This window comes from Zonotrichia albicollis, chromosome 12, assembly GCF_047830755.1.
Source record: "Zonotrichia albicollis isolate bZonAlb1 chromosome 12, bZonAlb1.hap1, whole genome shotgun sequence".
In the NCBI taxonomy this organism is placed as follows: Eukaryota; Metazoa; Chordata; class Aves; order Passeriformes; family Passerellidae; genus Zonotrichia; species Zonotrichia albicollis.
This window is the reverse complement of record NC_133830.1, coordinates 21,815,184-21,839,282: the sequence shown is the minus strand read 5'-3', so window position 1 is coordinate 21,839,282 and position 24,099 is coordinate 21,815,184. Positions and strand designations below refer to the sequence as shown.

Here is a 24,099-nt window from a genome sequence, read left to right as displayed (position 1 = left end):
CATGTGATAGATGGTCATTGTCATCTGAAAAAGAAGATGTTCTTGTGTTGTACACTCTAAGCCATTGCACTACCACCCCATCCCAATTAAAATATCTATACAAAAGCAATTCAGCCTTAAACAACAACAAAGAAAGCATAGTATTTTCTGCTTCTGGAAGTAAACCTTAAACATTAAATTAATATACTACTTAATGCTTGACACATCTCACAAGGTCTGTGTCTTTATGGAGCTTTCACCTAGAGGTCTTGGTAGCCCAAGTTTAATTAATGATTGTTCCATGAATGAATGTTGTTATTACTGGCAACAAAAAGGAATAGCGAAAGTGTCTGTTCAGTGAGAACTGGAACGAATTCATCTGGTGCAAATACTTTGCTGTTGTATTCATGGGCACTGATTTCCAATCACTGAGGATGTTTTTTCTATGTGTGTATTTCAGAAAGTTGGAGGGGCCCTAGATAGCTTGATTCGAAGCCATGAGCTGCTGTGTAAAACCTTCAGGAGAAGGAGGAATGAGGAGATATCTTCCCAGCATATGGCTTCAGCCTTCAGGTGGCACCTGAAAGTGCTTTGTAATGTTGGTATCTTCCATGTAGCAAACTTCTAGTTTTAATTAGAGCCAAAGAATCACAGTTTGGTTGAAAAGGGAAACTTAGACTTATCTTGTTCCATCCCCTGCTATAGGCAGGAATGCATTCCACTAGACTAGGTTGTTCCAAGCTGTGTCCAACCTGGCTTGAACACTTCCAGGGATGGAGAAGCCACAGCTTCTCTGGGCAACCTGTGCCGGGGCCTCACCACCCTCATGGGGAAGAATTAATTCCTAATTAATTAGGAATTAGGAAGAATTAATTCCTAATATCACTTCTAACCCTGCTGTCAGTCAGGAAGCCATTCTGTCTTGTCCTAGTGCTCCAGGCCTTTGTCCAAAGTCTCTCTCTCCACTTTTCTTGGAGACCCTTTAGTCACTGGAAGGGGCTCTAAGCTCCTCCTGGAGCCTTCTCTTCCCCAGGCTGAACACCCTGCCAGCTTTCTCAGCCCAGCTCCTGAGCAGAGAGGCTGCAGCCCTTGCAGCATCTCTGTGGCCTCATCTGGTTGCAACCGGTCAACATCATTCTTGTTTTGGGGGCCCCAGAGCTGCAGGTGGGGTCTCACCAGAATGGAGCAGAGGCAGAGAATCTGCATTACCTGGTGCTCGTGCTATAGGTGGGGATGCAGTCCAGGACACTACAAGGTTCTGGGCTGTCAGTGCATGTGCTCAGGTCATGTGAAATATCTTGACAGCCACACCCCAAAGTGCTTCTTCCTGGGGCTAATCTTGATCCATTCTCCACCCAGTCTGCATCTGGGATTCCCCTGATGCAGATGCACTTGGCCTTGAACCAAGGTGGTCTTGAACATCTGGTGTGGCTGAAATTTTGCTTGCTAAGTAGTCCTTGGTAGGGTTAGTGGCTTTGCCTCCATGTTGAAGTCTTCATTTCTCAACATTACTTCAGTAGGTAAAAATTCAGAATTAACGAAAGGGTTTTCCTGCATCCTTTTGGTCCAGTGCAGAATTTGTTGTCTGATGTGATTCAGATGAATCCACTAACAGGAAAGACATCAAATGTTTACATGGACAGCAGTGAGACCCAGTGTAAATGCTTTGATATTATTATAAAACCTTGGGTGTATGTGGGGTAGGTTCTGACATGTCTGCCTGCTGCACTGTGCACCCTCTGTAAGGAGCACAGAGCTTATCTTTGGTTGATGGGCCAGATGGCTGTGTGCTTACTTGTTTTTAGGTTGTTTTTTATTTTTACATGGAGAAACATGGTCAGACGCTCACTGATCACGTGGTCTGCACTTGAAAACACAGATCTTCACCATCCCATTTATATGCAAGAAGATTTTCTTCTCCTGTTTCCCTGTTATTCCTGTATAAGATAGGGCTTGTAGAAGTCCTTTCAGAATTGGACTTTAACATCTTTATTTTATGATAGAAATTTCAGATGATTTTGGAGACTGGGCAAATCAGTCCTCTTATAGGAAGTGTTCTCTTAAGGCTCAAATCTTTAAAAGTTTTGATTTAATTCTTTCATGCTGAAATAAACTCAGTTATGTAGGAAGTCTAAAATCTGACCTATACTGAAAACTCCAAAATGCTTTAACACCTCTTCATCACTGACCTCAGACACGGTCTGGCTATGGACTACTGTGGCAGCTCCCCATTGGCTGGAGCAGGGCAATCTGGGCTGATGTGGATCTTAGAACAAATGCAGAATGAAGGGACTTATGCAAGGAAGGGACAACTGGAATTTACTTTTTGGGCGCATATGCCTCAGTTTATCCTCCTAAAGAAAGTAACCCTGGAATTACATTCAGAACAGTTGTCAACTCAAGCCCCATTACAATGCTGATCACATGTCCCAACTGAGGGACATGTCAGAAATGGCTGAAAGAAACTGTTTTCAAAAATGTTTTTTCAAAATACAACATGTAGTTAGAATTTCCTCACGTAATGTGTCAACTCATTGGATAGTCTAGATTGGAGGGCACACTTGGCAATCCTACTCCATGCAGTGTGTGCTTTGGGAGCAATCCCACAGCCAGTTTTCCTGCCTTCCAATGTCAGTTTTTCCTATGGGAGTTGTTTTCCCTGTGTGAAACCATGACAGCATGGGAATTTGTTGCCATGAGTTACTGCCTGTCTATGCTAAATAATTTACTCTGCAACTAATGTTAAGGTCTGAATAATCTTTTTAGAATAACATTACAATTTAATGCCATTTTTAAAAAATACTGTATTAAACTTTGTGCCTTGGCCTCCTTGTGAGTCCTGAAGAGGAATGTGAGTGTTCTTACAAGACTTGTTTTATTTATACCATATACAACGCAACGTAGAACCAAAAGAGGAAGGAAATTTGTGAAGACTAGTACACCACAGAAGAGAGGGGGGAGAGAGAAGGAGAGGAAGAAAAACCATTATGTTCAGCCTGTGGCATTTTGGACCAAGCAAATGCAAAATCCATGCTGGGGTTGGGTTTTAAAGGTTTATTTTGGGATATGGTTCATCCCTCTACCTTTTTTTTCCCCAATATAAGACATTCAATGGGGTACCAGAATTTTGAGAAGTCATGGAAGGGGAAGCTCATTAGTGTGATTGAGATAGCAAGCAAATTTGCAAACTGAAGCGTAAGCTCTGCATCCTGTTTGGTAATGAGGAAGCAGTGCAGTGCTGCAAGCTGCTCAGTTTGTTAGCATGGCTGAGCAGCTGTAGAGACGCAAAATAGAAGCCTGTCATATTTTCTTTAGCAGCTTGCTTTGGTGCAAGCAATACTTCAGGACTGCACCAGTGCCGCTCATAAAAAATGAGGAAAGAATGGATACCTTTTGGTCTGGATTTTGTTCCCAGTTTAGGATAAAGACGATGGAGATTTATCCTCCTGTTTTTTCTCTTCTCTTTCATTAGTACCTCCTAAGCCTGTCCATCTCAAACCTGGGCAGGAAAGAATTCCTCCTGCACCATCTCGGCCTTTGCCAGCTGATCCCAAGTCATCAAGGAGCTTAGCACCTGGAGAGGAAGAAATACCAATATCAGCAGGAGTCAACACGCTCATTGAGAAATTTGAAAGTATTAGGTAAATATGGCTTTGCCAGATCTGCTCTCCTCTCCCTTTTCTGCATTTTTAACTTAGAATATAATAGTAGAAAACATTAACTATAATGATTCCCTGGAAATCATTGGGATGTACATCTTGTCATCTTGTACATCTACTTTCCAGTAGAAAACATCTTGGGATGTTTTCTACTGGAAGTGCAAAGTTTCACTGAGGATAAAGAATATTTTTAATACAAGCTGCAAGTTTTAGTTTGTAACATGCAGTCATGCTTAAGGAGTTTAAGACCTGCTGAATTTGGTAAGATTCTAACAAAGGCAAGTAGCCCACAGTCTGCTTTTGGTAAGTTGGCTAGATGTGGGAATTGCATAGTAGGAACTTGATTGTTATGACATTAACTAATTTAGCATTTTGTCTGACATACAATAAACATCAGATCTTTCTTCTTGGAGGCAGGGAAGTATATAGGGTACTGTAAAACAATGTCATATAGAACAGCAGCTGTTTTAAAACTTTGTAATGAAAGACACTAAATTGGATAATATATATATATATTGGTGTAAAACCAGCTCATTTTGCAAACACACAAGAACTTTTCCTGAAGAATAAATCTGCCTGATGGAGCTAAATGATGGGTTTTTTTCCACAAAGAGGGAGATGGAGACAGTCATCATACTGTGCCTTGGAGTGTTATCACCTGGGTGAACCTGGTGTCTTTCAAAAAGGAAAAGTAGTGCCTTCTCATGCACATCCTCTCTGGCAGAAAACACCTTGCCAAAAGAGCTTGGTTCTGTTGAAGAATGAGAGTTTCTGTTTAAATGAGCCCAGAACCAACTGCTTCTTTTTAGAGGTGATTTCTTCTCCAAACCCTCAAACCAGACTGTTCTTCAAGGTGACATGAAAAGCACTAAAGGCCCAGGATTCTGGTGGTGCCATTTCAGTAGCATGTAGGGGTGATGTTTTTTTGCTGGGTGTTGTTGGGTGATCATTATTATTGCAAATGTGCACACTCTTGCCTTCTGGGATTGTCAGTGGGGTGCTTGAATCAAATGGCAATCACACCCTCTCTTTCAGGCACTTGTGAAACGTGAGTATTAATATGACTGTGGTGCTTTGTTTTCACTCACAGGCAACCTGTACATATTCTTCAAAGAAACCAGCTAAATTTAGCTCTTAAAATGGAACCTGGCCTGGACTCATCCAAGCAGATGAGCTTGTGTGACCGTGACACAGTGGCTTCCAGTGACTCTTCCACAAATGACAAAACTGAATTGGATGAAACTGAGCCCAACATACCATGCAGCATGGATCTAACTAACACAGACATAATGAAAATTAAGGAGCTGAGCATAGGTGATAGCAAAAGCCATGAAGACTCTACTGCTGTGACTTTGAGCAAAGAGTCCCAAGAAGAGCTTGGCAGTAAAGATTCAACTGCAGAACTGAATGGGAGTGGTAAAATTCCCAATAGAGACAGTGGCATTGACAGTCCTTCTTGTAGTGTGGCTGGGGAAACATTCCCCAGTGAAGAAGGGGCCGAGCAGAAGAAGTCCAGCATGGCTGGGAACCCAGGAGAGATGGAACCTGACAGAAAGGGCACCAAACCTTCCTCTGTAGAGCAGAAGAGAGACTCCACGCAGGATGACGACAGTGACATTGATGAAGGAAGCAGTGAGGAGCAAGAGATAGCAGAAGTGCCAAAGTTGGAGTATTTGGATGTAAACAAGGTAAGGGAGTTTGTTTGTTGCTCTCGTGCGCTCAGAAACCAGTTCCTGATGCTTGCATCACTTTAACACATTGTTTGGATCATTTGTTTCGTTGGTTTTTCATCAAAGGATCATGATAGTCAGTATTGTTTCCTGCTTTATGCAGGTCCTAACTTGTTTCTGACCTAGATAGTTTTTTAGAAAGGTTCCCAGCTACTTCAAAAGGTTTTATATAAGAGAATGCATCACAGCCAGAGGTTAGCTGTTAAAATTCAGGTACTTTTGTAGGTCAAGACTCCTACCTTGTGTTTGTTGCTTGGGTTTGTCTAGGTTCAGCTTGTTAGAGCATGTTCTTTTCCATGGAGCTCTGTTATTCAGAGAGTTAATTGGCTAGTGCATCTTGCAGGGTCAGGACCTTGCATCTGAGTAGAATGGGCAGGATCAGAATCTTGTCTCACGCAAAATTTGGAGTGTTTTTTTTACAGAAACCTGTGCTGCTTTTGATGTGACCACTTCTTGAGTGCAAAGAAGTTGTTTTAATGCTAGTTATGTCAAATTACTCTTCAGGAAACTGAAGGTGGAAAAGAGATTTTTCTTTGATTCCAGAGTAATGTAATCCAGTTGTGTGTTTGCAGCAGCTATGTAAGATTAATGACAAATTCTTTTGATTATCAGCTTATCAAGACAGTTATTTTTAGAAATAGTGCTGTTAAAAGGGATTAGATTTTTCCAGAAAAACAGAACAGAGCATTGCAAAATATCTGCAAAATATTCCACTTTTTGCACTTTTTGTTTGGTGGCTGTTTTTGTTTGTACTTGCAGGTGTTTGGGTTTGTTAGGGTTTCCCCCCCCCACCCCAAGCCATGATGACAGTAAAGTTAATATGTGGGATTTTTGTGTTTTAAAGAATATGATCAGCAGCTGCAGCTAATGATCTGTAACTAGTGAAATGTAGTGTCCACACCTCAGTTTTTATAAATCGTGTGGTTCTGTTGAAATCACCAAGTACATAATGATTTGTGCCAGTCAAGGGCTTGTCCCTTGGGAAATGTGGACATTAGAATGCATTTCTTAGTTTCTAGGTCAATCATCTAATATAAATAAAAGAATGATGAAATGGCATGCAAGTTCTGTACCTCAGAACTTGACAAGTGTGTTTATACCTACATACACACACTTTGACATACTTTAATTGTTTTATATTCATAATGTGCATGTATGTGCATGTGTGCCACTGAAATATTATTTGAAAGATATGTTATCAGTTGCAACAGGCCAGCAAGAAAGCCTAAAATTGTTGAATTTCCTGAGTTGGTAGGAACCCATAACAATCATCAAAGACCAACTCCTGGAAAATAATATATTACATTAAAAATCTTTAATCTGGTAATTAAATTTACGGTTTGGACTAGGAATGCTGTATCAATCCAACTGGAACAACCCCAAGCTGAACACTTTACCATATGATTAAGAAGTGCTTTGTTGACAAATACCACTGTTTCATATGATATCAATGATTTGATGGCTGGTTTTGAGTCTTGTTCCTTAGGTTATGTGTCCATATAGTAGGAAAAAAGGATGACACAAAATTATGAGGCTATAATTCTCTGGAGCTCACCTGGTAAATTTATGAGAGGTATCTCCAGAAGAAAACTCACTTGTTTTGGTTTTTTTGTATTACCCTCCCTCCTTTATGTGATGCACTGCAGGTTTTCCCACGCAGTTGGAGTTTATTTCCCCTTCCCAAAGGCAGTTTTGAAGCTCACCAAGCTACACTAAGTTACCTGGTTTTTGCAGTCACATAGAGGAGGAAGGCTGAGAGAGCAGCTGCCTCTTCTTCAGTGTAAAGATTGTGCCCTCTTCTGGGGACACATTGGGTGAAGCTAATTTCTGTGTCAAGTGTCCACATAAAATCATAGAATCATTGTGGTTGGAAAAGACTTTGAAGATCATTGAGTCCAACCACTACTCAAACACTGACTGGTCCACTGTGTCCCGAAGAGCCACATTTACCTGTCTGTTGAACACTTGCATGGCTGGTGACTCCACCACTTCCCTGGGTAGCTTCTTCCAATGCCTGACCCTTCAGTGAAGAAATTTTTTCCTAATATCCAATCTAAACCTCCCCTGGCATAACTTGAGGTCATTTCCTGCTCCCCTCTTTGATTCTGTTGCAGATTTGGGGCACTGTGGACTCAGGGTTAGAGTGAAGGGCCACAGCTTCCAGCAAGGAGAGCTAATGTGATTCAAAGTTGACTTGTTCCATGGTTATTCTTAGGCTGGAATTTCACATCATCCTTGACAAAACTGATAATTTTCCTGCTTGAAAGAAGAGATAATTCAATTGGCATCAGCTGCTGGCCTGGGAGCTGGGGAGCCCTCATCTCCTTCAAAAAGCCTTAGGTTGGGAAAGTATTTTTCTTGCATTTCCCCTCCTACCCCCAGTACCAGGCTTTGCAGCTGCACCATGAAGGTAGCCAGTGGTCTCATTAAATGTGAAAGCTGTTATAGTTGGAGGAGAATCGTAAGTACAGCTGCAGAGTGATTTAATGATGGATCAGTAACTCCTAGGATATCAGTGTAAGTGAAGATCATGAATAACTATTCTTTTCTACTTCAGTGATCCCTCTATCTTCCACCCAAGCTTGCACACAGCTCATGCTTGGGGAAGGTAACTTTACCTGATATGTGAGTGGTAATGTTGTATTTATAGGCTTAGCTATGCAGTGATTCGTTAAGAGTCTGCAGCAGTCTAACAGGGCTCAGTATTAGCACAAATTATGTTTTTAAATCTCAGGAGTGATTTACTGAGATTTCCAGTTATCTTTTATCAAAATAAAAATTAACCAAGGGAGGTTATTAGTTTTGATAATGTCTCAGAAAATGTCAGGAGCTCCAGGAAGTGATGCACATTAATCTGGATGGTTACAAAGATGGCTGCAGAGAAAAGAAGTGACATAAAAGTGAGACTGAGGGACTGTCGTGCTCCAAAGTCCCAAGACTTCTGCTGACTGCCTGAGAGCCTGAGTAATGCTTCTGGGAGGGGTATCTGTGCTTCAGAGGGGTTTTTTTAGGCATTTTTTCACTAAGAGTCATATATGCTCATTTGTAATCACCAAAGAATGTTTTTCTCCCTCTGTCATGCTTCCTGATGTGTAAATAGTAACAATGGAGCCCCCCTTGGGTCTCATGCATTCATGGACACATGCTTCCATTCTGCCTGTACATGGCTGGGGTTTCACATCTGATTTCATTGTCTAGTGTGTGTTGTAAAATTTGGCCTGCAATCCTGCTACTATGACCTTTGGGTGAGATTATCTCCATGTATATTCAGAAAAAAAGTCTGTATGTCAATGTTTTAGTCATAATGTTGGTTGAGAAAATTCAGATATGACATCATCATGATTTAAGTATCTTAAGGAAAATGTGATTTCAGTGCAACAAAGACAACCAAGCATAGGATAACTTTTCTGTATTATTTTCAGGATTGTTGAGTAGGAAGTGGCCTGTAATATTTTTGTGACTTTTTGTGGTCTTTGCAGGGCTGACTGATGGAGTTTTGACACATAACTATGTATGATTTTAACCTAAGCTCTATCCCAGCAGCTCTCTTGCAAGATTTGCTGAAAGCCCTATGTGCCCTATGTGAGACTGATGCTGACTGAATGTAGTTGTGCACACCCATTGTATGAAAAATGGTTGCTGCAAGATTTAAGGTGCAAATGCATTCCAAGCGTGAATCTGACCTTCATTAGAAACTGGTTCTGTTTGATTTCAGGCTGTTGTTTCTTTAAAAAAAAAAAAAAAACAAAAACATATTTTAAAATGTTTTATGGACAGTTGCAGCTGAAAATGAATTTTTGAATCGTTCACAAAGTGAAAGTGCATCATGCTGCATTGAGCACTGGAGTGAATTTTGTGTTGTGAAGTCAACACCTCCCTCTTCAATTTTCTCACCTTTCTTGTCACCCCACCAGCCACACTGTTCTGTCCAGACTTTGCAGTAGGTGTAAGGCTCTAGGGAATGACTGCACAGGAGATGCTGTGGCTTGTGGCAAGCAGTCACTCAGCAAGAACACTGCACAAAGCAGAGCATAATCTCAATTTGCAGGTTTGTTTTACTTTTCCTTTAGAAGCATGGACCATGAAATATCTTGTTCCTAGTGAACTGAATGATGGCTTGGGCTTTGTTAAAGCTATCCCACCATGGCACAAAATGAAGTTAGAAGAATGGGACTGCCTCACGTTTAATTAATCTATAGTTTCATTTAAAATGTTATGCCCATTGAAAGCCAAATAAGTTGCAAATTTGTCTGAAAAATGTGCCTACCGCTCTGCTTAGCAGAGAGAGCAACTGAAGATAGTGTCACTGTAAAACTGAGCTGAAGCTGATTCTGTTAAGCCCTTGTTTGGTATTTAAGCAGATGTCAGCAAGTTTTCTTGAAATATAAGCTGAATTGCAGATGGTGAAGGTCAGGACCTAAAAAGCTACCTGTGCTATGTAAAGATTTACTTCTGAGTACAAATGTATTTGGTTGGCAATAAGTATTTTTCCAATTCTGAATTCAAAAAACTCAAAGGATGCTCTTGGTGACTGGCATGCCAGCTGGTTACATCAGTGCCTTTCATTTGAGCACTTCTTTGTACACAGCAACACCAGTAGATAATATCTTTCTCAGTGAGAGATCCTTGTAGTTACTGGGTTTGACTGGGCCAGCAGAGCACTGCAGTGTAAACGGTAATAAGATGTATTTGCTTGCAACAATTTCAAGACTTATTGTGCTGTGGTTTGTTTTGTTTTTCACTTCCCCTAAATATTAATATATAGTGAACAGAGCACGATGTTGTGTAGCATGTTGAAAGAGTGTAAAAGAGTATTTGACTTGGAATAATTTGAGAGGCGGGGCAGAGACAGTCCCTGTCAGAACTTCATGTTTGCCTATCTTCAGATTTGTGCCTGGAAATAATTCAAATTTGTGCCTGGTTTGCTTCAAAGGAAGTCTGATGTTGCTTCAAATAAAGGAGAGCTATTTACTTTCCTTCAATAATACTTACATCATGGAGCTATGAGTACTTCATGCCAAGTGGCACCTCATTCCATGTAGGATAATTGTGGGTCTGATTTGTTGGAGTTCACGGCTTTCTGTGAAAAACCTTTGAAGTTTTCAGTTGTACTGCAGTTTGTCTGACTCTCTGTGGAGGGCTGGTGTTTAAATTTTTCTCATCAACTTTATTTGGAAACAAAACACGGTAATGTTGAAGAAGCTTAAAGAGAGCCTTTATTTGATGTTTTCCAACAATCTGATGGTGGCTAACAGGGTTATATCTACAAGTCCTTGCCCCAAATGTGAGCACCAGAGACAGACATTTGGGATTGAGCACTGCTGCTGGTGACAGGCCCAGGTACTTCCTCAGCTGGCAATTGCCCCATGTGTTTAATAGACTTCAGCTAAATTTTTCCTCTGTGGATATTTCTGGTTCTTTTGTGAACCTGTGTGAAGGTTACTGCCAGCAATGTTGTGTTTCTTGAGGAAGCAGCGCCTTGGTGATTTTATTTGATGCCCTTCAGTTTTCCCATAGAAATAGTGATTAATTGCACCCAGTCAATGTTCTGCATTCCAGGAATCATTAATGCACCTCTTACCTTCAGTGCATTTGTCTTTTTCTGGATCCAGCCCAGTATAGTTTCTTTACATTTGATCATCCTTGCTGCCCATTTTCCATGCTTGTATTCCTGAACACAAGCCAGCCAACACTGTTTTGGACTGGTTTCATTATATGTAGGCATGGTGTTTAAAGTCTAACACTTTAAAAGATTGTTGGGAAGCTCAAACCTGTATTCTAGTAATTCAGGTATTATTAAGCACTTAGTGAGTGAAGGGTCTATGTAGCTTTTGGCTGAACAGTGCCTAAAGTCAGTGCTTTAAAACTGTATTTAGAGTTTTTAAGTAGTCCTTTCTCTCTCTCTCTCTTTTTTTTTTTTTTTTTAATGAGCTTAATGAAAGGCTTCACTGAGTAATTTTGGTTACCTTGATGAAAATTCTTTCCAGGGAACTGGCCTGTGTATAAAGCTGCACAAAAATCTTAGAAATATGCCATAGAGAGTAATGCTGTGCTAGCAAGAGTAGAAATCTGGCCAAACAGCCTGATTTCTAGTTTTCATTTTAGTTACAGGACCTGAATCCAAAAATGAGAACAGTTTATTTACAATCTATTGCCTTGTTTTTCAAATTAACTTGACTTATTTCCAGGTTTAGAGGATGTTTCTGGTTCTTTTTATAAAGCCATAATGAACTCAAGTGATGTCCTGACCAGACACTGATTGCATTACTAATTGCTCTTTCAGAAAACAGCATTAAAATATCTCTGGAGCAAAGTGATCTTTTGAGAGGTGTGGGACAGATTCTGGAATGTGTTAACCTCTTTCACTCCAGGCTCCTCTGCTGGTAGGATTTAGGCCACTGACAAAATGAAAAACAGAACAGTTAGTGGAACTCAGGTGTGGAGGTGCAGATGGATTGTGTCATTTGTAACTTTTTTTTTTTATAGTGTACAGAGCCCCAAAAGCTATTCAACATCGCCAGTGAGCTGCTCCACACAGAAGAAGCGTATGTTAAAAGACTCCATCTCTTGGACCAGGTAATTCCATTTTGAATTAATTCTCCTTTCTTTCCAGTGAGCAGCAATGATGTCTCCTGTCCACTGCCTAAGCTGTAGCTCAGTACAAATGCTGTGTGTAGGTGGAAGATGGAGTTTGCCTGTCAGGCCGTGTGCCGTGGATCCCAGATGTGAGCTTTGAGCAAGAGGGTTCTCTGAAAGGAAACCGAGGATTGGGATGGCAGAAAGGGAAATGGGAAAGCAGCAGTCCAAGACACAGACACTGCCAGCATTTGGTTCCTCCCTGGGTGTATGGGGAGAGGAAATCATAGGGATAATGAAAGCACTAAGAAATGATGAAATCTGTGATTGCTCTTTGATGTGCAAGAAGTTGAAGTTTTACTAAAATCAGGCCACATGTGTTAGCCCTGAGCCTACAGCAAGCTATTTTTTTACCAGTCTGTTTTGTAATTGTTGCCCATCATGTTTACACATGGCGATGAAGTGAAACTGGTGTGATGAGTCTGAACTTTCTTCCCCATAGACTTTGAGTTGGCGCTACACAATTCAGACATTTCTATAATTACCTCAAAGAAAAAAGACATGAATATGCAGGAAAGAAATAAAGATGAGGATGAGACACATTTCTAGCAAAGTGCTTTTTAAAAATTAGTAGAAGAAAAAAAAATAGAAAACTGTCACCTGGCAAGAAATACTGTTAGAAGCTGTAACTTGGAGAATGCTTCACCCTACAACTCTTGGAGCTGTATGAAAGACTTACAGTGTGTGTATTAGATTAACAGAAACTGTTTCTGGACCATAAAAATCTAGGGAATGTCTTTTCCTTTTGTTCAGTATAGTGTAATTTTTCCTACTGAGAAAAACCCAATCACATTATTTATTTTGCTTTGTGTAAATAGCAGTAAATGCTTTTCAGGGACTGAATGATGTTTGCAGCTTGCACTCAAATATGAGATGTCTGATCTTCCCAGTAATTTCAATCTTTTTTGAATTATAGCTCAGATTTCCTAGTTTTTTCAATGGCCTATAGTGATATATCTAACTCTGGGTGACAGTCCGCTTAAATTTTGTGAAACTCCTTAAGACACCAAGGAGTGGCTACCAGGGGTGAAAATCTGCAGCTCTGTTCTAAGCAGTCAGCTTTGCAAAATTGCAATCTAAAATCAGCATGTCTAGGACTGTTTTTAGTTAAAAATGTTGGTACTGTCTTGTTGCCTTCTGCAGGTTTTTTGCACTAAATTGTCCGAAGCAGGGATCTCATCTGAAGTGATAACAGGCATCTTCTCAAATATTTCTTCCATCTATTGTTTCCATGGACAATTTCTTCTTCCTGAGCTCAAAACGAGAATTACACAAGAATGGTAGGTAGCTCTCATTACAATTATTAAAAAAATACATTTTCAAGAAACTGTAGCAACCATGAGGCCTAGTCTAATTCCAAATTTTTTATTGTTTAATGCAGCAGTTACTTTAGTTATTTACTAACTCTCAAACATTTCTGAAGTCTCTCAAACATTTCTGACTTAAGGAGTAGGCCTGAGCACTCAAAACTTCCAGAATACATTGTGAGCGTTTTTTTAGTTGGAAGTATTACCAGAGCTGTTTTCCTTACTGCATTCCTACTCTCCTATTATTGCAGTACTATGAAATTACAGTACTAGGAAGGAATAAAATTGCTTCTTTTGGCCCCATAGCTGAAATAAATATTTTCGAATACCATTTAAAATTTGGCTGCTTTAATGAGGTTGAAGGTAGAACTTATTGGTTTTAGAGGTCTTTTCCAACCCTAATGATTCTGTGATGCTGTAAGCTGTAGATAAGGCAGAAACACAGTGATAGGTCGAAAGGTTAATTGTAAGTCAGGTCTAGGAGATCCAATTTGAGGGGACACATTGGCTGCATGGTGTCCTGCAGCGGCAGGTGCAGATAGTGCTGACCTTTGCAGGTCCCCTGATTGATCAAGACAAGACCAGGGTTTGCCTCTCTCTTGGCTGAGTCCAGTCTTCACACGTTTGTCAGTGAGCAGAAGGGGTAAATAAGTCTCAGCACCTCTGTGCCCGACTTGCACTTGCAGGGACAGCTGTAAGAGAGGAGAGGAAAACTGCAGAGTCTGGGAGTCAGAAGAGGATAGAAGCTTGTCAACTGGCTAGAGGGGCTTGCAAGCAGACTGGGGGAGAATGGTTGGCTCTCTGCCTGGCCATGTCTTTGGCAGAGAGAGATTTGTGGTTACTGCTGCTCCAGCCTGGGGTTACTAGCCCCTAAGGATTAACCTGTTGAACTGAGCCATCTCTTTGCATTAAAACCAAATCAGTTGTTTGGCTGTGGTGGAAGAGATTATTTTTGATAAGTAAAAGTTTCCCACAAGATTTTGTGTTGGGCAGAAGTTCTTTTAATGATGTATAGTCAGTCTGCTTTTCACTTAAGACAGTGAGGGGAGAAATGTCATCCCTTTTACAACAGGATTCACGTTTGAAGTTTCATCTAGGATATTGCATAGATTACCATAAATTGAACTTAGCCTGTCTTGATTGCACATATGTGTAAATGCTTCTGCATGTGGGAGACAACTGTGGAAATCTCACAGCTGTGTTTTCTCTCTGAAGATACCATTCATTTCCAGAGATTTCAGTAGTTACCTGTCTCTTTACCACAGGAGCGTCAACCCACGGCTAGGAGATATCCTGCAGAAACTTGCTCCTTTTCTGAAGATGTATGGAGAGTATGTAAAGAACTTTGACAGGGCAATGGACATAGTGAACACATGTATGCAGCGGTCCTCTCCCTTCAAAGATGTTGTTCAGAATATACAGGTATGTTTTGAATTCACATAATAGGACTTGGAGATTGTAATGGTTTAGGAATGGTACTCCCCAGTTTAGAGACTCCAAAACCACACTACTACTCCTTTGTTTTCCCCCACTGCCCTTTTGCCCTCCTCCTGGAGTACCTGAAGAGGAGAGCTGGAGGCCCAAAAAGCAAAAATCATGGGTTGAGGTAAGAACAATTTACTGGAAACAATGAGATAAGAAAACAAACAGTAAGAGCCACAATGTTAATAATAAAAATAAAGGTGTACCAAAAAGAGAGTGCAGAGTTCAATCCAGCTGCAGCTACTCACCGAAACCACTTCCTCCAGTCAGGACCAGCATCACCCAAACTGCTCCATTTGCCACACTTGCTCCACCATAAGGAACCTTCTCTGAAATAAGACCCTCTCCTCCAGCCTAGCAATGACCTGAGGTGTTATCCACTAACACTGAGGCCCTGGCCACACCCCTCCTGGCTACTGGAAAAAATTAACTCTCTGCTGGCTAGAACCAGGAGTGAGAGATCCTCAGTTCAGTGTATTTATTTGTTTCCCAGTTAATGACACACATTGTCAAGATAATAAGACATACTAAAATTACACAATTTTAGTGGCATTCCTTTCTTCTCTTTTCTGTTTTTCTGGTATACAGATTTCACACACAGCTTTTATTCCACTCAAACTTTTTTTTTTTTTTTTTTTTTTTAATATGGCTTTAAACTTACAGAGGCCAGGGTTAGATGGGATATTGGAAAGTAATTCTCCCATGTGAAGGTGGTGAGGCCCTGACCCAGGCTGCCCAGAGAAGCTGTGGCTGCCCCTGGATCCGTGGAAATGTTCAAGACCACGCTGGATGGGGCTTGGAGCAACTTGGGACGGTGGATGAGGGTTAGGCTGGATGGTCTTCAAGGTCCCTTCTAACCCAAACCATTCCATGATTCTGTGGTTTAAGAAGAGTATCAGATCACAGAATGAAACTTCACCCTTGGACCAGTAATTCTGACTCTTTTGAATTTGTCTTCCTCATTTCTAACTTTATTTTTTTTTTTTTTTTTTATTAAAAAGAGGTGGGTGTGCTTAGGTTTGGATATGTCACTGACAGCATCTGCTGTTTGTCTGGTTTTTCTGAGGCTTCCAAAGTGGCAATCTTCTCTCAGGATCACAGTTCCACAGGAGGATGCTTGAGATGGATTTTCATGTGTTTTCTCATAATTGCACAAAAAGCTGTGCAGGGAGAGGGGAAGAGCTCTGGTTATGCTGGTGTATCCATAAAACTGTTCTATCCTGCTCATCCCCTGGGCCAGCTGAATGGATGCAGGCTCCAGGATGCTCATAAGCATCTCTCTGCCAGTCTTTGGAAGGCAGATACCATCCTTTGAGAAGGAAGGGCTGGCAAGGAGTGGGTTAAGCTGAACAGGGAGTACAGCTGCCTGCCCTAAATGGGAGGACTGTGGCTGGGCCAGCTGTTGGGAATCAAGTAATCCCCTGGCAAGCTGGGAGAGGAGAGGCCCTGAGTGGAGGTTTAGGGCTGTGTCAGAGACTCAAGACAGAAGTTTGGAGAAACAAGGACTGGGGGAGGTCCTTTCCTGCCACGCTACTGCTCCACAGGACTTTTCTTACCCTTTTTTTGCCTGTACCTGTCCTGCTCCCACTAAGGGCACACACACCTGTGTTTTGCTGTCCTCAGCCAGTGGCAAGCCATGACTTTCTGCAGGGTAATCCATTTGGGACTGTTTTCCCTACAGCACAGGCAGCTCCCTTCTCTAAAAGTCACCTGTCTCTTCCCACCAAGGAGCTTCCAACATAAATGATGTATGTCACCTGTTGGTCTACACCGGTTCCAGACCATGGGCAGCTCTGCTGTTGCTTGAGCAGAACTCTTGCCAGGCAGTGTGGGCACTGGTGATGCAGGCAGGAGATGTGACTCGGAAGCCTGCTGATGACAGAATTGCACTGTAGGTTATTTAGTCACACTTACACAGCACCTTTTGCTCTGTTGCTCGGTGATTATAGCTGCAGGAGGCAGAGATTGGACCCAGAATTCTTAGTCCACTTATTTGACATATCTCTCAGAAGCCACTGATAGTTTTCAACATACCAGTTGAAGTATGTTGTGATCCTTCAGGGATGCACTGTCTACCTAAGCTGCTAATGGAATAGTGTGTATATAATATAAAGCATTAGGCATTCACTGTTACTAATTATGGTAAATTAGGGAAAGCAGAAAACAAAAATCAAATGTTACTAATAAGTTGATGACTGTGACTTATCAAATTTAGTCCTTTGAATTTCTGGAAAGATAGCTAATATTTTTCTCTCAGACATTCATCCCATTATCTCCAGTTTCGCTGTGAGAATGGAACGAGTCAGCAGTGTGGTGTGGGCTGGAATATTTATGAGGAAATTGCAGATACTTGAAAGAAGTTCCTTTCTCTGAGAAATACACAGTGAAATTAACATGGTTATAGAGAGGTTGTTTACATGAGAGCAGACCACATTAGTGGGCTGATGTAAAAATAATGCTGTGTAGAAGAGCTTGTGTGTGTCTGTGGTTAACATGCTGCTGTGGAGTCAGATTACATCACTAGCAGAAACTTCCTGTGTGCGTTAAAGCAAGTTACTGGTTCTTACTGAGATTCTCATCTCTCCTCTTTTAAACGAAAATATTCTTTTGCTTCACGAGATGCTGTGAAAACAAGTACACTGCAATACTCAGTGCCATTGTAAGCAGAGCACTTTGGTGCCTTATTGGATGATGTTTTGTGTAACCAGACTCAAATCTCCTCCCCTTCTTGGCCAAGTGAAAAAGGAGCAGAATTTGAGAGAGCTCTGCCTCTCAAAGCTGATGTGTGAGCAGCGTGCCTACTGCTCATACAGTGAGCTCTGGCAAGCAGTACATTCCTGGGGGCATTGTGATTTCATGAAGTTGGGAGAACAATGCTGCACAGGGCCATGGATGGGAAAAGCTTTTCTGAGCCTTCTGAAAGAAGATAGTTGCATATCAGCAGAAAATGCCTGACATAGGATGAAGATTCACATAAAAGCTGCCAGCTCTGACATCTGCTATCAGGCAGCCCAGCTCTGGAGAGGCTTGATCGTAGGCCAGTGATTGAGGCTGAACAAGGCCAAGTGCCAGGTCCTGTCATTGGGTCACAACACCCCTGCAGCTCCAGGCTGAGCCAGAGGGGCTGGAAAGGCCCTGGGGTGCTGTGGCAGTGGCTGAACAGGAGCCCAGGTGGGTAAGAAGGACCAGGGCACCTTGGGCTGCTCAGCCCTGGTGTGGCAGCAGGGCCAGGGCAGTGCCCACCCCTGTGCTGGACATGCTGGGGTCAGTTTAGAGCCCCTCGCAACAAGAAAGAGCTGCAGGGGCTGGAGTGTGTCCAGAGAAGGGAACAGAGCTGGGAAGGGGCTCAGCCTGGAGAAGAGGAGGCCCAGGGGGGACCTCTTGGCTCTGCACAACTCCCTGACAGGAAGGGGCAGATGTGGGGTAGGCTGGGCTCTGCTTCCAGTGAACACGAGACAGGACAAGAGGAAATGACCTCAAACTGTGCCAGGGGAAAGTTTAGATTGGATATTAGGAAATATTTCTTGATGGAGAGGGTTGTCCAGCCCTGGCTCAGGCTGCCCAGAGCAGTGATGGAAACACTATCCCTGGAGGGATTTAAAAGACATGCAGATGTGGCACTTGGGGACTTGATTTAGTTGGCCTTGGCAGTGTTTTGTTTATGTTTGGACTCAATCATCTCAGTCTTTTCCAACCTAATGAGTTTGTCGACCTATGATGGCTTGAGAAGCTTCTGTACACTCTTCTATCTGTATGTGCATGGTCATTTTTCATTCTGTTATGCACCAAAGGCAGAAAAAAATCAAACCCTCCTGTTCTTGCTTTTTCTCCATTTCAGAAACAGGAGGTGTGTGGAAACCTGACTTTGCAGCATCATATGCTTGAACCAGTGCAAAGGATTCCTCGTTATGAGCTTCTCCTGAAGGACTACTTAAAGAAACTTCCAGAAGAATCTCCAGACAGGAAAGATGCTGAAAGTACATGTAAACGCCTCTCTGTCTAAAAGCACAATGAAATCCTGGGCAGTTTTTCTTTGTGTATTCAGATACTTACAGCCAGGACTATGGTAGAAATGGAGATTTGAATTAATCAAATTATTACCAAACAAAGGGATTTTGAATGCTTTTGGAGTTGAGAAGAAAAGGGTTGGAATACCTGCTCTAGGAATGAAAGCAGCTTTGGCAAACAAGCAGTGACAATATGTTGAAGTTTGCTGTAGTAGAACATCTAACTTTTTTGTTTACTCCATTGTGTGGCTAAGGACAAAGACAGGAAGACATCCTTGCAGTAGCCAGAGGAAGAAAGGAAGAATGGTTTTAAATTTGTATTGAATTTAAATGTGTATTTCTTGCCAAGAAAACCAGATAGACTCTGTTTATATGGTGAAACAGGAGAAGTGGTCTTCTCTTGATTACAAGGAGTTTTTGCTCTCAACCAAAAGAGTGTCCATATCACCATAAGCCAGCAATCTCTGTGTTAGGAAAACAATCTTAAAAATATGCTTGAGAAGACTTAAGTGAAACTTGACTTTTAATAGGTGATTCCTAGAAAGTGAGGGTTCTTTGTCACTGTGTGCTTTGGCTCATCTAGATTTTTAGGAGAGAAAGATGAAACATAGATCAGTTGAACAGGCAGAACTGATTGTGTCCATAATTGCTTATGTATCATCAATTTTGAAGGAAGAACTACTCAGAGAGGTGAACCTGTCTCCCAAGGAGCTATTGAAAGATATAATCTAGAGAATGCATAACTGTTGGTACCTTTATTGCAGAGTCACTGGAGCTGATATCGACAGCAGCAAACCATTCCAATGCAGCCATCCGGAAGATGGTGAGTAGCAATTCCAGAACGGAATTGTTGATCTGACTGAAACACTTGGCTCAATTGAGGGCCTTCCATTGCAACAGGCTCAGCACGGTAACTGGAGAGGAAAATCTGCCTGTCACTCAGGCTTTAAACATGTGTTGGATGTCTGAGTCCTTTTTATTGCAAATGCAGTTTTCTGTGGCTCGTTCGGCTTTAATTCCACCTCCCTCATTCTTAAGGACCCAATGAGTTGAAAAAGGAAGTCTTCATAAAACTCGTTATTTGCTTGTCCTTGAAAAGTGTTGGAAGTATTCCAATTAGACCCATTCACAAGGTGTCCTTGCAGATTTTCACACTGTTTTTTTAGTCCTACAGTTCTTCAACAGAATGAAGGTTGCTTTGATTTGATTTTGGCCCATCTTAAGTGCACAGAATGTGCATTTTGCATGCATCAGTAGCTTCAGAAAGCTGTGCTTCAAAAGCTGGGCAGTCAGATGTGGAGATTTTGGACATTAGCACAGGTTTTACATATAGAAGAACTAGTGCATTACTGTTAAAGTAAATGGGCTTTACAGCTGCAGATGTTATCCCTTTGGTGCACCCAGGTGTCTCAGGATATTTTGTATCAAACAGACCTGAAATGCTGTGTATCTGGCTTAGGTCCAGGGTTTATGTTCACTTCCCTATCAGACCATTACTTCCTCTCTCAGCTGGTGGGGACACCATGAGACCATGTTTCCTGTGGCTGCTATGGGGAAGTAGCCAGCTGATGTCTGTGTATTTCCAGTATGTCTGAAAGCATAGTTAGGAAACCATCTGTTTCTATTTGAGTCTGGCATGTTCTCTTGATAAGGATATATTTTGGTGGAAATTTTTCTGGTTTTGGGCCTCTTAACTCCTTGGAGCTTTGTACAGTATCTCTGCTGATATCAGGAATATGAAACAACTTGTTGGCTCATTGGTTTCTGTGTTGGTTGCTTTTTCTGTTAGTACACGAGAACACATTGGAAAAGGCTGTTATAATAATTTTGCTGCTTGAGGTCCAAGCCAGACTGAAAGGAAAGTGAATGTTGTAGCAATATCCCCAAAAGTTAGTGGAGGGTTGAATTAATTGTTGGCTGCTTACTCTTGTTGTAGTGCAGTAGAAGAAATAAATCATGCTTCCATTATTTGGTAGCGTACAAGTCTCCAGCTTGGCCAGTGATTTTATTGGACATTGCTTCTAAAGTTCCAAAGATTAATATTTGGACTTGATGATCTTAGAGATTTATTTCAACCTTTATGATTCTATAATACATATTTAGCGTTGAATAGTAATAGTCTAAAAGTATCAAATAAATTTATCTCAAAGTGTCATTAAATGGCACAATCCAAGTATAACTAATCCAGTATGACAAATCCAGAGTGGGGAATAGCACTGAACAATATGCAATGCATTTTAATATAAATGCAAAGCTATAAGACTGTTTTCTTTCAACTTACATGCATTTACCACAGAAATTAAAGACTGGAAAATAGACCACATGGAATAATTTTTTTTAAAATTTAAATTGCTGGATATTTGTACTGGCAGGAAAAGATGCACAAGCTTTTGGAAGTCTATGAGCGCCTGGGTGGTGAAGAGGATATTGTTAACCCAGCCAACGAGCTCATTAAAGAAGGACAAATTCAGAAACTTTCAGCAAAGAATGGCACAGCACAGGATAGGTATTTATTCCTGGTGAGTGTTTCAGCTGCTCTATTATTTTCAGGGCTGTGCTCAGGTTGGATGGGCCTTAGAGCACACTGGTCTAGTGGAAGGGGTCCCTACTCATGGCAGGCAGTGGAAGGAGATAGGCTTTAAGGTCCTTCCAACCCAAGCCATCCTTTGAATCTATGATTCTGTGGTATGTTTACATCTTCCCAAGCTTAAAGACAAAAAGCATTCACTAGCTGAGCCCAGCTACTCCTTCTGAGCAGCAGTTTTCTCTTGTAGTTTTTTCCTCAAGGATTTCCTTCTTTCTTTCATACTGTGCCTTTACTGGCCCAAAGGGGTCTTTTCCATCTCCCTCCTCAGAGGCTGAGTTTTTGCAGAGTGCCACAGGAGGTGGTTTCCAGCCAAACCACCTTGCTGCAGGAGATGGCCAGCTCTCACTGGCACTGGGAGAAGAGCTCTCGTGCTTTCAAGGCAGTTCAATTCAGAGGGAGATGCAGAAGGGAGAAGTGACTGGCTGAGGTGTTTCTGTGTGCCCACTTCTCTCAGTAATGATCCATCAGTCTCACTTTCACCTTAAATCTCTTCTTGAGAGCTATATCTTAGAGTAAAACACACCAGAGCCCTAAACCTTCACAGTGCAAGCTGTGTCTAGCATGTAACTGCCTAAGTTAAACTCTTGCCTCATTGCAGTTTAACAGCATGGTGCTGTACTGTGTGCCAAAACTGAGGCTGATCGGCCAGAAGTTCAGTGTCCGAGAGAAGATGGACATTGCAGGACTGCAGGTTTGCATCTCTTCTTTCCTCTTTTTTTAATGTTGTTGATAGCTTTGGATCCCTGCTGAATCTAAATACATAACATTGTATGAATGTAAAAATATAGTAGAATTCTAAAACCCAGGTTTGGATCACTTTGGATCAATGCAGTTTTTCCATGACAAGAAAGATCTGAAGGTGCTGGAGTGTGTCCAGAGAAGCACAACAGAGCTGGGGAAGGGTCTGGAGCACAAATCTGATGAGGGAGCTGGGGGGATTCTGGAGATAAGGAGCAAGACCTTCTCGCTTTCTACAACTGCCTGAAAGATGGGTGTAGCCAGGTGAGGGTTGGCCTCTTCTAACGTGTGACAGGATGAGAGGAAGCGGCCTCAAGTTGCACTGGGGGAGGCTTAGGTTGGATATTAGGGAATATTTCTTCACTGAAATGGATTTCCAGCCCTGGCACAGATTGCGCAGGGAAGAATTGGAGTCACCATCTCTGGAAGTGTTCAAAAACCATGTGGATGTGGCACTTGAGAACATGGTTTTGTGGTGAATGTGATGGTGCTGTTTTGATGGTTGGACTTGAGGATCTTAAAGTTCTTTTCCAACGTTAGTGATTCTATGATTTTATCTCTTTTTGGGTTTTTTTGGTTGGTTGGTGTTATGAACCAGTTTAACACAGAAGACCATAGGAAACTAAGCCTTAGCGAATAAAATGGATCAAACCCAGAAAGGTTTGAAATGTACCCCAAAACTTGATTAAAACCAAATGAAGTTCGATGTTGGTGCCAAAAAAAATGATATATTTTATTTAATAGTAAAAGAGGCAAAGAGAAAGAAAGAGAAAATAAGGACAGAAATAGAAAAAGAGGTGTGTATGGGTGGGGAGAAAGGGAGAAGGTGACACCAGTTGGGTGGAAACATATCACCCTTCCCAGGGTCCCAACAACATCTCATTGCTCCCCTCCATCTGTTATTCTTGGTGGTGAGGGTCCCACTGCCACCTGTTGCTGGAAAGTGTGGAATCCAGCGGATTGAGAAAATGGTTTGGGCCAGGTGGGAGCACCCACAAGCCTCCCCTGAGTAGGGCACATTTGACACTGTCCTTTGCAACACTATGGATCTGTTGCATCATCTCTGGTGCAGGGTCTGGGGACCCCTTTGTAGGGGGGTGTTTGATGGACCATGACTCTGCTGTCCTTCATGTGGATGCGGTTTCTGCCAGGGTGAAGGAGCCCAGAGCTGAGCTCCTCTGCACAACGGCAAATGGGTGTTCACTGCTCGAATCAGAGGCTTTTTCATCACACACCCAAAACCTCTCCTCCCCCCAGCCTTTGGTGTGAGGGTCTGTTCCAGCCTGGCAGCTGATAGCCCTGGGGCTGTGACTTCCACCCTGAGGGTGCTAAGCTTGATCTCTCTCTGAATGTGTTCTTCTCCCCTAAGTCACTTTATCTTCATCAATGAGCAGTGTAGGGCTCCATTCAGGGTTTTGGTGGTTTTCTCTGTATCTGTTGTACGGTTTTGCTATAACAAGCCAAAGTCTTTCATGAAGATGTTTAAGACATAAATTATAGCATTTCAGTCTCTGACAGCTGGGCTTATGAAATTTTTATAAGAATCATTCAAAAAGGGAGCATAGTAATGGTGACTGTGTGACATGTTTGGATTGAGAGCCTTACCTTGTTCCCTGGCTGGCACACCTACCCCTACTGCCATAGGTGTCTGATTGGTGATACAGACACACGAGTTGTGCAACAAGACAGGTAACTATGGAAACAGTCCCTTATTTTTTCTACTTCTGTACTTTATTCCAAATGAGCTTTTTGACTAAGCATTTCTAAGAATGAGTGTATTTCTAAGTCATTAAAAATGTTGGAAAGACAAGTTCAATGAGTGAAAAAGTTGATGTGCTTTTTCCAGGTCCAAGAAATTGCCAAGCAAAATGTGGCTCATACATTTTCCATAACAGGAAAAAAGAGATCATTGGAACTGCAAGCCAGGTATGATACTTGTTCTGTCTTTGAAGGTTTGTGAAATTGATCTACAGG

General features: G+C 41.8%; 1 protein-coding gene across 11 annotated transcripts in view; it reads left to right on the top strand.

The window, feature by feature from the left end:
- FGD3 (FYVE, RhoGEF and PH domain containing 3) overlaps positions 1–24,099 on the top strand; it is a 94,520-nt gene that overhangs the window by 48,811 nt on the left and 21,610 nt on the right. For 10 of the 11 annotated variants that reach the window (XR_001333208.3, XM_074550205.1, XM_014272235.3 and 7 more), the window contains exons 3-12: positions 3,452–3,620; positions 4,729–5,326; positions 11,855–11,944; positions 13,148–13,284; positions 14,577–14,733; positions 18,632–18,770; positions 19,565–19,623; positions 21,173–21,319; positions 21,986–22,078; positions 23,972–24,051. Coding sequence is in view for 10 of the 11 variants with exons in the window: in XM_074550205.1 (XP_074406306.1) it covers positions 3,452–3,620; positions 4,729–5,326; positions 11,855–11,944; positions 13,148–13,284; positions 14,577–14,733; positions 18,632–18,770; positions 19,565–19,623; positions 21,173–21,319; positions 21,986–22,078; positions 23,972–24,051 (1,669 nt within the window). In the remaining variant the exon portion in view is untranslated. The remainder of the gene's footprint in view (positions 1–3,451; positions 3,621–4,728; positions 5,327–11,854; positions 11,945–13,147; positions 13,285–14,576; positions 14,734–18,631; positions 18,771–19,564; positions 19,624–21,172; positions 21,320–21,985; positions 22,079–23,971; positions 24,052–24,099) is intronic. The other variant, XM_026797615.2, reaches the window with a different exon arrangement.